Here is a 13,122-nt window from a genome sequence, read left to right as displayed (position 1 = left end):
AAAGGTAGACAATAATAGTGATGGTTGAAATCTTTTTCCTTTTTATTTTCTTTTTTATTTTTTGAGACGAGTCTCGCTCTGTCACCCAGGCTGGAGTGCAGTGGTGCGATCTCGGCTCACTGCAACCTCCGCCTCCTGGGTTCACGCCATTCTCCTGCTTCAGCCTCCCGAGTAGCTGGGACTACAGGCGCCCGCCACTGTGCCCGGCTAATTTTTTGTATTTTTAGTAGAGACGGGGTTTCACTGTGGTCTCGATCTCCTGACCTTGTGATCCGCCTGCCTTGGCCTCCCAAAGTGCTGGGATTACAGGCATGAGCCACCATGCCCGGCCTTCTTTTTTACTTTAAAGGTAATATTTTAAAATATTTTATGTTAAGTACATTTCCTGTAGGTTCGTGTAGATACATTCTATCAGGTTAATGATGTTGCTTTTTTCCTCCCCATTCCTAAATTGCTAAGGAAGTTAAATTTTTTTTAAAAAATTAATCACACTGAGACATAGTGATAGGATCACTTTTTGTTTTTACTAATGGTCCAAGATTAAGTAGAGATAATTCTCTTTTAAGGAGCTCATAAAAGCAAATATTAAAGGAGCTTATAAAAACGCTGATTTAAACATTAGAATGCACTGAAAACCAACAGTCACAGAAGTAACATGTAGAGTGGCCAGGGTCTGCTGGGAGTGAGTATTTGTTGAGGTAGCTTTCATGGGGCAAGTGAAAGTGTCTGACAAGTATAGGAGGTGGAATCAAAATCTCCTGGAGCTCTGTAGTCTTATTTCTTGCAGTGATTACATCACCGGGGTCAGATATAACACAGGCACTGACAATGGCCAGAAATGCTCATAACACCCAATTCTGCCCAGAGTGGGGAAGGCAATCTAGTGTATGGTATCAGAAAGGATTATCTGTGGCAAATGCTTAGAATGCCCATTTGATTGAAGTAGGAAAAAGAATTTCTCTTCCTGGAGAGATGACTGAGACCCACATTACTCCCCTTAGGGATAGATTTATTCACCTGAGGTTTGAGACCCACCATCTTGGCCACCATTTAGAAGGAGAGGAATTGAACAGTCCACCCCAGCCTGGAGAAGCCCCTTCGTGCAATGTCAGATGAATGTGGATGCTTCTGCTCATCTTATTTATGAACCACACTTTAGGTTTGCATGGAATATCTCCACAGGAGCTTGGCTGGAAATGCAGATTATCATTAATTCCACACCAGTCTTTTACATTTACAGGTGTCCTGTTGTAAATAATGTTAAGAGTAAAACTAAGCAAAAAGACATGGGCTCTGTATCCTGCAAAGTTGGGGTGGGATTCACAGGGAAGCGAATGTCACAGTGCTTGTATTTTAAAAAAATGTGAAGTTAGGGGCTCTATAGGGTTTCCTGGCTACTCTTGGGGGCGCACATTTTTGGAAGGGACTAATCATAGGTGCTTGACAGTTCTCTTGTCTTACAACATCTGTTTCAGAAGAAAGTGAAATGTTTTCCACACCAGCCCTAACAACCAGCAATTTTTGTACTTTAAAAATCCTTTGCAAGAATGTAAACTACTTAACTACCCAAAGGAAAGTATATTTTATGCGTTGCTTCTATTTTAATGTTTACAAGGAAGTCCCAACTAAAGATGCTGGCTAAAGTTCTGAATGTGCACAATTAACTGAGTATCTTTTAACAGATCCTTGCTTTCAGCTCTCAAGTGACTCAGAGAAAATTGTGTTAACTCAGTGACTGCTTTATAAGTACACTGCGAAATGGCACTTATAACCAAGTAAAGGAGAGGCATACTTTCAAACTCCAAAACCTAAAATATCCCAACTTAAGTAGAGAAGGAAGAATCTTTATAATTTAGTGACTACTTGAATTTTGAGGAAAAAAAAGGGAAAGGAATAGAAGATTACAGAAGTGGAATCATAAGGCTTCTAATTTGTTTAGATATGATAACCTGGGATGGGGTGTGGTGATTCCAAACAACACAATACAATTGTAGTCAGCATAAAAATTACAATACAATTGTAAAGAGAATAAAAATCATGTTTGGCATATGCCAACTCTATACCCTTATACCAAATACATAGTAACTGTTAAGTGATACCTTGTTTATAATGTATTTAGATGGACAAAGTATTATTCTGATTGTTTTATATCTAAGTGATACTCCACAAAACAGATTTATCTGAAGACAGATTAGTGAACAATGGTGGATCTCAAATCATGTTCACATTTAGCACCTGATAAATGATCTTAATTCCTGCTATTAATGGTTCCTTTGTTCAACTTAATGCATTGGAGCATTACTCAGGGTATTTCAAGCAATTTCAGGAGAAAGTTGATGGATCATGCAAACAATATGTAGGATTTTAACATTCTTTATACCATACAGAAAACTTTTTTCACATTTCTAGTACTTTTCTAGTTTTATTTGTTACACGTAAATTCAGTTAGAATTTATTTTGGTGTAAGGAGTGAGGTGAAGCTCCAGCTTTTCTTTTTTCTTTTCAAATTTCTAACCTATTATCTCAAAACCATTTACTATCAGGAGCCTGAGGCAGGAGGATCACTTGAGGCGAGGAGTTTGGGATGAGCTTGGGCAACACAGTGAGACCCTATCTCTTTAAAAACAAAAACAACCCCCCCGCCCCCACCCCCCCACATTAGCCAGGTGTGGTGGCATATGCCCATAGTCCCAGCTGCTTGGGAAGGTGAAGTGGCAGAATTGCTCGAACCCAGGAGTTTGAGGCTGCAATGAGCCACGACTGCGTCACTACACTCCAGCCTGGGTGACAGAGTAAGATCCAGTCTCCAAAAAACCCCCAAAACACACTTATTAAAGATATAATTTTAAAATGTGTACGTGCCCAAACCTATTAAAAAGCAAATACTAGTGAAAACTTAGAAAAAACCTGTGGCATGACTTTCTGTTTGTGGATGGTTTTATTCCAATTAAGATGTAGTCAAGGCTTAATGAGATCTTACAAAGAAATAAATTCAGGAACTAGAAGGAGATGCTCTTCTACCCACAAAATATTTAAATGGAGGAGCTGAATTAAAACTGCTGGGAGGGATAAAGTGAGTTGTATCAGAAATGCAGAAGCAATACGAAGATTTTGAGATGTACATAGAAGGGTATTGATTGCAGCACTGTCCACAACACTGTCTGGTTCTTGGGTTGCTGCAAATCTCTGGACTCCTTGTAAAATCAATCCTAGTTGCCTTTCTGCTATGTTAGCCAAACACAATCCTGAGGCACTATATTTTTCCTGTATGTTCTCTGTTTTCACTTTTTATTTACTTTCTCTTAGCGTGGATTACATTTTTAATTTGAAATTTGTTATGAGAAATAAAAAAAATTTTGAATGTCTGACAGCTAAGGAAGAAATGACAGTAATCCAGACAGTAGAGAAATTAGTGGAAGGCATGAAATCATTTGAGAAATGTACTTTAATGTATAGCACAGCAACCACTGTATTATGATCAGGATATTGAGGACTTGAATACATTGCACTTTATTTTTATAACAAACAGACAAATAACCAGAAAGAAGAGTTGATTTAAGAAATTTATTATTTTTTTTTAAAAAAGCAACTTCCAGGGTTGTCATTGTACAGGTTTCGCCCAGTCTCCTATAGCATGGTATAGTGATAACTGATTTTTTATAATAAGGACTCAGAGGCATTGAAGATCCATAACTATCTTCTGAATTATCACAGAAAGAAGAAAGAGTTAGAAGAGTTTAATGTTAAGTGTATTAAAAATCATATTCTAATTCTTTTAATTTGGTTATCTGAGTATGATAATACAGGAGAGCTCAGATAACAAGAAAAGGCAATTGGTTAGAACACTCCATTCCCACAGGATGTGCATTAACAGACTTTTTACTGCATATATCTTTATATAGTTTGCAAACTAATTCAACCCATTTTACACAGCATTAATTTTTTTCACTGAATTGACACTGGGCTGAAACATTTGCTTATCATCTTATAATTATTTTTTTCTAGTTCTTTAATGGATTTTACTCCCATCTGACATAGTGTTTGGACTTTAGTGTATGTGACACTTCAAGATCATCTCTGCCCATTCTAATGATAGCTACAATGAGGTTACCCATGGCCAGATATCCAAGACTATTAATTAATCCACCAGCTCTGTTCTTAACTTTGGTAAAAGAGAGATCTTGTGTCTCACTGGAGGGTGCACCAAGCTTCAGGCAAGAAACTGTGAGCTGACTGTCAACAGACTATGGTCCTTATCAAGGTTCTTATTAATGCTGTGCAAACAAGGGTCTCGTCATTTCGGTAACTATTTGTACATTTATAAAAGCAATACAGTCATGGGAAAAACCAACAAGCACAGCTTGGTAGAATAACCTGCCATGAAATATCATCGGCTTTATAATAATTTACTACAACTGTTCTTTTTATTCACACTGGATAGGAAATGCTTCCATCTAACACATGGAATACGAATATATACAACACAAATTTGGCTTTAATAAAAAAAAACTGTTCAAAAGGACAATAACACGGGGGCTGAAAACAATAATTTTGTGCAGTTTCCTGATCATAATCACGTCTCCTTTTACAGGGAATGACACAAGTATTGATGGATTTTGTAAACCAGTTAAAACATTCTCCTGCCTGTAATAGCCCACTATGAAGATATCACCTTGTTCATACAGTCTATAGAAGTTTCTCCTTCTTAACTGTAATTCTAAATAACCCGGGATGACACACTGAGTCGGTTTTAAGAACAAATCCTGCGGAGCCTTTTCAAAATCATCATACATTTGCAGTTCCCTATTCCATCAAATGCTTTGCCAAAACATCTTGTAACTGCACTGGGCATATGACTGATGTGCTGAATGGTGCATTTGCACTGATGCTCACCATCTCGTTGCTCAGCAACGTCAGCATCTTGGCTTGAACTTCTGAATGGCCACGGGAATCACGCGGCAGTGCCATGGGGTGGGTGGACTGTTTTAGACTGCCAGCAGTCAAAACAGTTGTGATGGGCTCAACGTCTCTACACTGTGAGCCTGGGGAACCCATTCTCCTGCGGAATGGTTTTCAGGGGCCCAGCAATGTCACTGCAGGTGGCTGAGATATTCTGGCCCCTGCTTATGAGGAACTACATGAAAGAAGAAGCCTAGTGCTCTAAAAAAAATAGACAATGCGGCAGGGTTGGGGAGAGGCTGGGGGGTTGCTTTCATGAGTCTGGAAATCTCTGGTTTTAGCTCTCTGAGAAGGCTGGGAGACTCTGTTGTAGGCAGCTGTGGGAGAAGGCTAGGGTTGGAGGTACACTTGGAGATGCGTTAGTTTGGCGTTGGCACTGCAGATTCAGCGCCCGTGGTCCCTGACTAAGGCACTCTGCCTAGATCTATTTTCCCCGACTGTACCTTTTATGCTCCCTGGCTTTCCCATTCTCCCTGGAAACTCCTGTTTGTTTTTGCTTTCTAAGATACAGATAGCAAGTAGGGTTCATTTCTCTCATCTGACTGTTGGGTTCACCTGACTGTTCAGTGGCAGCTCTTTGGAGTTATAATTTGAGAAGGATTGTGAAGAAATCAGTGGGCTTAATAGGAAGTAGTTCTGTAATTGATTAGCAATGTCTGCCATGGCCACAAAAATTGGTATTGATAAAATAAATGTATCCCAGGCCCTTATATCTCTTTTCTAAGTAAAGTGAGCAAATGAAGCTGGCTTGATATATTCTTGAAGGATCTTTGGAGACCATAGCCCAAGCCATTAAATTGATATTTATTTTATATTCTGCTTTGTTCCAGAAAAGATTTGAGAATTTGGGGGGCTTGGGACAGGAAGTTTAGGACTTGTGGAGGGAGATAATTTTGAACAGGCTGATGCAGGAGGCCCACGACAAGGAGCTCTGTTTTTACCCCTGGGCGATGAAGCCCAGTGTTTACCAAGTGATTATAGGGCTTACTGATTAAACAGATCCAGAAAGACCTGGAGAAATGGGGCAAGTCCCAGGCATGGTGGATTTTTCAGGCAGAGCACTTCTGTGTTGCAGATCTGATGTATTTCCCCTTGGTTAACAGCTGATGTTCTATGTTGAAAAGCCAAAGAGAAATATATTTGTATACACACACATCCCTTATGGGGGTTAATCAAAGATCCTTATTATGTCAGGACCATAGTCTCTCAGCTCTACCCAGAAGTCTCTGGTGCTAGCTTTACCAAGAAAAAAAAAAAAAGAAACTAGTGATATTGTGTGATAGGTCCTAATGATGGTATTTTGGGAAGATCAACTCATGTTTATCTCTGGAAAACAGGATAAACTTCATACCTCAAGTGATTTAAACTGAAGTCAAATCTTGATTTTTCACATGAATCATTAACAGGTTGCTCTTCGACAACGCCATTGTCTGTTGATTTAGGGACCATGTCTGGCCAAAGCCAGCCACCTCTAGCTGCTGATGGCCTGTGGATTTTAGAAACTGGCTGATGCTCCCATCAATACGCCCCTGTCAATTGCACACAACTGATTTCACTTACACATCAACATAGCAACATACCTTTTCCATCAGTAAACACCTGCTCCCTTTCTCACTTGGAAACGAAGAATTTGCAAGGAAAAGATGGCATATATTTGTATATACCTGCAAACCCCAGGAGAACATCCTTTTGCATACCTGTCTGATGTTGAGTTCCTTACCACACCAGGGACCCCAGTATTTCCAAAGTTGTAGGCAAAGATTTCCTCTTTCCTGGGTGGTGCACAGGGGTGAGGGTCCTTCGGCTCCTAGGCCAAGGGCCCAAAGTCCAGGGATGGAGGTGGAGTACAGGCAGGAGGGCAGCATTTTAGAAACCCAGCAATGTATTTCTTATCCAACTCTGTGTTTCACCCTCAGATAAATGATTTTCTTACTGGTCTCCATGAGACATAATCCTGTTGAGAGCATCTTGCAGTTTCGCTGTCTCTGGAACCTTCTAGAGGTGATAGATGGCTGGCTATAAATGTGACTGTAGTTGCCTCATCATTTGTTTTCTGGCAATTTAAAATATCTGTTTCTTTCCGTGGATCGTGATTGTTGGTATACTGGCATTGCCAACCAATTTTTAGCAATGTGTGAAGATCAGTGGGCTTTATCACCACTCCTCTTCTCTAACTGGAAAGACTTGTTCTAACACCTCCTGAAGTTTCTGAGAGAGCCCAGAGCAGGAACTTTGGGCTCTAGACAGAAGGTCTTGGAGGAGGGCGGGAGGGAGGAGGTGCCCTGTTGGGAGGTGGAGCCTGGGGAGGAGGGGGAAGGGTGGAAGGTGGGGACGGGATGGGAGGGGTGGGGGCGCTGGGGGGCGGGGGAGGGCAGTGGGGCACAGGAGGTGGGGGGGTGTAGATGGGGGCAGGAGGTGGCGAGGAGGTGTGGTAGGCGTTGTTGAGCGGGTACTTGGCCGGCTGGTTGTTCTTGACCCTGGTGAAGTTGATGCAGCGCCCCTAGAAGAGAACCGGAGAGAAGGAAGCATGAGCGGATGGCCTCACATCAGGGCCTGTGGTGCTGCGGTGCGCGGCTTGCAAGGAATATGTGGAAAGCAGGCCCCTGTTGGTGACAACTCTCCAGTGGCACATAGTAGAACTTGAGGACAAGTGAGCTCCCCGCTTTCTTTTCCTGGACTGTGTTGCAAAATTTATCTTCTCCTGGAGTCTAACTCTCTCAAGTGGGAGAAAGGGAAGGAGACTGAACTTAATTGGGTGCTGTGTACAGAGGTCGTCAAACTGAATCTCCTCAACAGCCCTGCTAACTGGGTATTATTAACTGTTCCATTGCACAGATGAGGAAACAGGTTCAGAAAAGCGAGGTTACTTTTTCAAGGCCACACAACTAGGAAGAGGTGGGGATTGGTGATTCTAACCCAAAATAGACTCCAGAATTATCCTTCCTGCTGCTACTTTGCCTTCTGGAAGGGGTCCTCATATTGCACAAACAAAAGTCATTTATTCTGATTCATTTCAATTACATGCCTGGAAACGGCAGAAGGTTAACACCACGAGCTTCTCCTATATTGTAATTCAAGGATGTAGCTAGAATCTGTGATTGGAGTTGTCGTGGAGCCCCTGATGCATTTACCTCGCCTGTGGCCCCTCAAGCGCTTGTTCCGGGTAATGAATGAAGGAGGCAGCTATCTCTACTGATGTGACCAAAACAGCTTCCCCATCCATGCCTTGCCTTCTGCAATGTGCTAGTAAATAATAAACAGTTTATCCTGCCCTTGTTCTGGCTGTGGGAATCCCTCTTCTACATGCAGCTGCACCTGTGCAGGTAACCTGAGTTGTCGTGGTCACAGGAACTGACAACCTGTGTACCTTAAGAAATACAACCTGGGGACATTCTATTGCCAAGCAGGCATCTACCCTGAATTCTGCTTTTCCCCTACCCTTCTTGGGTACTCAACTGAACAATGCAGAGAAGACCCTGGAACCCCTTACAGCAGCATCCTGAAAGTCAGCGTCCAAAGCCAGCCTTAAGTAGCCCTGTCTCCCCCCTAGTGTGTCTGCTCTGCTCTCCAGAGGCACAGGCGTGCTTTCTCTGTCCCCGACTAGATACCCTCTAGTCTCATCTGGCACTCAGGAGCTTCCGTGCAACACTCAGCTCTGCAATGGAGGGGAGACGGGTCCTCCTGCTCACCACATTCTGTGCTGGTGTGAGCTCACTTGGCCACTTGCCTGGGTGTGCACCCGCCCTCCTGAGGGCTCCTGGCCTCCCTCACTTCCCATGCCTGTGGGGCATCTTATTGTTCTCTCTCTGGCATGTCTGGATGCCTACAGCATCATTCCTCACGGAGGCGGGGGGGCGGGGGTTGCTCCTCTCTGAGGCTGCCCTCTGTGCTTGGCCTGGGGCTGGGGTGTGGAATTGTTCCTGGCCACATGCTCCAGGATGGACGTTATCCTGTGGTGTCCAGCCTGAATGAGATATGTCCAGAGAGCAATGAGCTTCCCTTTCCAGGCCTTTCAGGGACAAGCCTGAATGGGAATGAAGAGGGTGAGGTGTGGAATTTGGGGAACAATTGCTGCTGAAATTAGCTCTAGGACAAGAGGAAAATGAGAGTGTGTTATTAGAGACTTGGCTCAGGATGGGCCACAAAAGGGACAAGCCACATGCTTGTGGGAGGCAGTGGGGCTGAGCAAACCTTCCCTCCCTGTGCACAACCCCGTGCGTCCTTCAAGTCATAAATCATGTCCCTTTTCCTCCACACGTTTCCCCCACAGTGACTCCAGCCTCCACTTACCCTTTGCTTCCTTGAGGTCTCTAGTTACAGCCTACACCACACATTGCAGCCTGCATACTACAGTTATTTCATCTGTAAATGCCTTGCCTCCCTGGCCAGACGAGAAACTTCTGGAAGGCTGCAGCCTTGGTTTGTGCTTTGCTGCTCCACAGCTCACAGCCTCACAGGGTGTTCTGCATGGTACAGGGACTCTTAGTAAAAACAGAGTTGTCTGAGCCACTCAGGAAAAGTTGGGGGTGGGAAACCTTAGCAATAAGCTGAAAATTAATTCCTAGAACACAGCATTAGTCAGAGGGCATCTTGGTGAGGAAGGGCCGAACTTGATGGGACTGCAATTGGTTTAGGAGTTGCAATGCTATGTTTAGATGTCAGCACCCTTGTTTCTCTGAGCTTGCATTTCATGTGATTTAACCAGGTGCTAAGCCGGGGAGGCTGTGATTCGGGTTCCGCTCACTGCACAAAGAAGTTACCCCCTCCTCGCTGCACTGCCCGGAGCTCCCGGTTTATGTCCAGCCTTTCAGGCATGATGCTGATTTTGTAACCCAGTACTGTACATTCCCGGCTGTTCAAGCTGCCCTCTTTTATAGCTTTATAAATCTAAGCCTCGGTTACAGTTTATTTATGATTCTGGATAAAGCTTTCCTTTAAGATGTGAGGGCCCTAATGATTACCATCTGTGATGAATTCCCGCGACGACCATTTAGAACTGGGATTTACTGTGCTATCTGTTCTGCCCTTCGTTCCTAGACACACTAAGTCAGACTGAGAGGCTCAAGAGATTCGCATCCTTTAAAGATGAAGGGAAACCCTCATCCTGGGGAAGGAGCTGCTGGTGCCTGGGGTCGAGTGCTCATCCGGCTTCAGATCTCCTCCAGAGCTGGCCACCAGGCTGGGCAAGAGGGGAGGCTAATCAATTAATCCAGAAGCTCAGGTACTTATTCTCTTCAATTGAAATAAGTCACTCTACTGTTTTCACCAGAGGCTGTTTTGTCCAGAGACAAAATCAGGAGCTCCCAGCCTTCTTCTGCCAATATCTCTTTTCATCATCCACGTTAGGATTCCCAGGGGTTTTCAAAAAGGTCTGAAAGCATCCACAGACTAAAAGATGGTCTCTCACATCTGTCCCCTGAAGATGGGATGAAAAAGGGCAGTGGCGGGGAGTGAGGTGGGGAGGAAGACCTGAGGTCAGCACTTCCAGCTGCCGCCAATGGTGTCTTGGCCAGAGCAGCAGAGGGACGGCAATGGGGTAGGGTAAAATGGTGATGGTGGAGGCAGAGAGTCCTCCTTCCTCTGGTCAGTAACACCCTAGGGGTACACCCATGGGTCACCTACTCCAGAGCATTGTGCTGAGGTTCATTATAGACTTTCCCCAACTCCCCACCACCTGGTCCTTTAGAGCTGAGCACAAAAGCCCAGAGCCCTCATCAGGCAGCCAGAGGGGAGGGGGCAAGCTCCCAGCGTCTGCTCTGCCCCCAGTGTGGGACACCCCACAGTGTGATGTGAGGTGGGGGTATTCATACCGCCTGTCACTACAGGATTAGGAGGACTCCCTTAATCAATGTTACGAAGGCCTTGGAACAGTGCCTGGCGCACTGTGTTTAGTAAACGAAGCTGAATCTAATGCTGTCTCTGCAGGTGGGGATGCGCAGACACAATCAGACCCTGTCTGTGGTGGAAAGGCCAGTTGGAGGTGGTATCAGGTGTTCCAACTCCTAGTTTAGTGCCTTCTGAGCGAGTTGCAGACTACAGCTTCTATACTCCACACCTGGCTTCTATAATAAAATTGGTAAATAGGAAAAAATGTAGCAAAAATGTAGGGAAAAACAAAGCAGCCCCTAGAGCCTGCTCTCTCATGTCTGTCCTCTCCTCCTGTTGCCACTAAGCCCTGTGTATAGGACCTCCCACAGTGCACTGCACACACATTTGACTGATGATGAATTTACACGTACTTCTCTTCCTGAAAAAAGGTGCAGACTCGGCATCAACAAATCCCTGGGGTAATATACAGTAAGACCCACAGTCTTTGCAAGAGGGGTGTGGTTACAATAAGTTCTTAAAACCTGGAGTCAGAGGTGCCAGCACAAACACAGTAACATTTAGACCACATAATTGGCCTAAAGATCAGTTTACACAACATCGTTTTTTGCTTGCAAGAGGATAATAGAAAGGCCAGATGTTCTCAGTGTCATGTAGGCCAGCAAATCTGCACCAGTGTTTGGTTAAAAGGTTGCTAGGATGATTGGAACTCTCACTTCATAACACTAGTCTTGGTGACCCAGTTTTATTTTCTACAGTACTGGTTTTGTGTGGTTTGATTCAGATCCAAGATTTGGCTTTGACCTCAGTTTACCTCAGTGTCCTCATTTACAGGAATGAATGCCAATTATTTTCACACATTAGCAAACATTTCTCAGATTAAATTCTAAGAAGAAAATGCAACAATATCTCCAGCTAAATGAAGGCTTAGCACGATGCCAGCTGGCCTTCCTCCTAGGTTTGAAAGTGCCATTTTGATTTGGCTGTATCTCATGGTGGTGGGAGGACCATCTGAAATGTCCAGGTACATTAGCGTCTTTATTTATCATCAAAACTCTGTCAGTTAAGCATCATTATTTTCATTGTACAGAAAAAAACTAAAGTCTCACACCTATTTAAATAACTTGCTCAAGACGACACAGCCAGTAAGTGGCAGAGTGGGATTAAAACCTAGCTCTGCCTCAGGAACTCATCTTCTTCATACTGTATTCCTGAATATAGACTAAAAGTGCAAATGATTTCTTGAAAGACTTGTAGATAGCAACACACGGTGTAGGACTTGACCACAATCCAGCAGCTCTTGACACAGCTAAGCGATTCTTCCCGAACCTAAGTCTGGCCAATTCACTCTCCAGCTCAAAATTCTTCAGTGATTCCCCATCACCTTTAAAGTAAAAGCCAAACACCTCCACTGGCATACAGCCCTTTGGGATCTGGTCTGTGCTTATGTCTTTCAATTGATGTCTTACTCTTTCCTTGCAAGATGTCCAGCTTGGTCCACCCTATGCCCTCCACAAATATTTGTTCAATGAGGAATATAATTTGCCATGTGGCACTCTTCTCTAAATGTTTCCCATTGAAAACATTGCTCCTTAACTGGTTGGTGAGCACCTCCGAGGCAGCCGCAAGGGCTTCTCTTCTGGAGCCTAGAGTTGCTCTAAAAAGCTCAACATTCAAGTTCAAGTTGGCACTCAACAAATACTGCTCACACACCGGAGCTCCGAGGTGCCGCAAGATGTCTTAGAAAGCTCTGATTTTTCCCTGCAGGTTTAGGCTCTCCAAAGGTCAAGGATCCATGAACACAGCTACGAGTTTAGGGCTTCTCAGTCACCTCCCCATGGTCTCCTTGGACATCTCCTAGGTTCTTGGAGAAAGGCTGGCAAGAATCCTATGTACTTCCCTTGGCTTCCATACTTGAAAGGTTCACGTTACCTCTAAAAATAATTTTTGGGTTACCTTTGATTGCTTTATCAAAGGAAATTGTTCATCAACAAAAAGCTTTGCTTCAATTGGAGGTGACATATTCTGAAATGGTTATGATGAAATGATCAGGATGAAATATCTTGTTGATCAGGTTCTGGATTTCCCTGAGTTTGAACTCCAGGCATTGATGGTCTGAGGAGTATAGAGACAGGACACTGGTGGTGGGGGCTGTGGTCTGCTTCGTGGGTTGCAGTCAGGAGGCAGAGTTCTACCTCTAGTTCTGCCACTAACATAATCATTGTGAAACCTGGGGCAAGTCACTTTCTCTCTATGAGCCTCAGTTTCTTCATCTGTCCAATAAAGTTGTACCAGCTAGATGACGTTCAGGGCCTTTCAGTCCTAATATTCTATAAT

General features: G+C 43.9%; 1 protein-coding gene and 1 long non-coding RNA gene across 3 annotated transcripts in view; one reads left to right on the top strand and one right to left on the bottom strand.

Moving 5' to 3' along the window:
• Positions 1-11,061, top strand: part of LOC140713338 (uncharacterized) — a 34,835-nt gene extending 23,774 nt beyond the window's left edge. Inside the window, exon 2 of the long non-coding RNA XR_012095341.1 lies at positions 9,997-11,061. This is a non-coding gene — a long non-coding RNA (uncharacterized lncRNA). The remainder of the gene's footprint in view (positions 1-9,996) is intronic.
• Positions 1-13,122, bottom strand: part of ANTXR1 (ANTXR cell adhesion molecule 1) — a 266,535-nt gene that overhangs the window by 24,526 nt on the left and 228,887 nt on the right. Inside the window, exon 18 of one of the 2 annotated variants that reach the window (XM_007970382.3) lies at positions 3,551-7,459. The exons of the other annotated variant lie outside the window; for it this stretch is intronic. Coding sequence (XP_007968573.3) covers positions 7,199-7,459 — 261 coding nt within the window. The 3' untranslated portion in view covers positions 3,551-7,198. Of the gene's footprint in view, positions 1-3,550; positions 7,460-13,122 lie in introns of those variants that run through there. 2 annotated transcript variants of the gene reach the window in all.

Source organism: Chlorocebus sabaeus, chromosome 14 (genome assembly GCF_047675955.1).
Source record: "Chlorocebus sabaeus isolate Y175 chromosome 14, mChlSab1.0.hap1, whole genome shotgun sequence".
NCBI classification, from domain to species: domain Eukaryota; kingdom Metazoa; phylum Chordata; class Mammalia; order Primates; family Cercopithecidae; genus Chlorocebus; species Chlorocebus sabaeus.
Note: the sequence above shows the minus strand (reverse complement) of the source record. Positions and strands in the feature narration are given on the sequence as shown.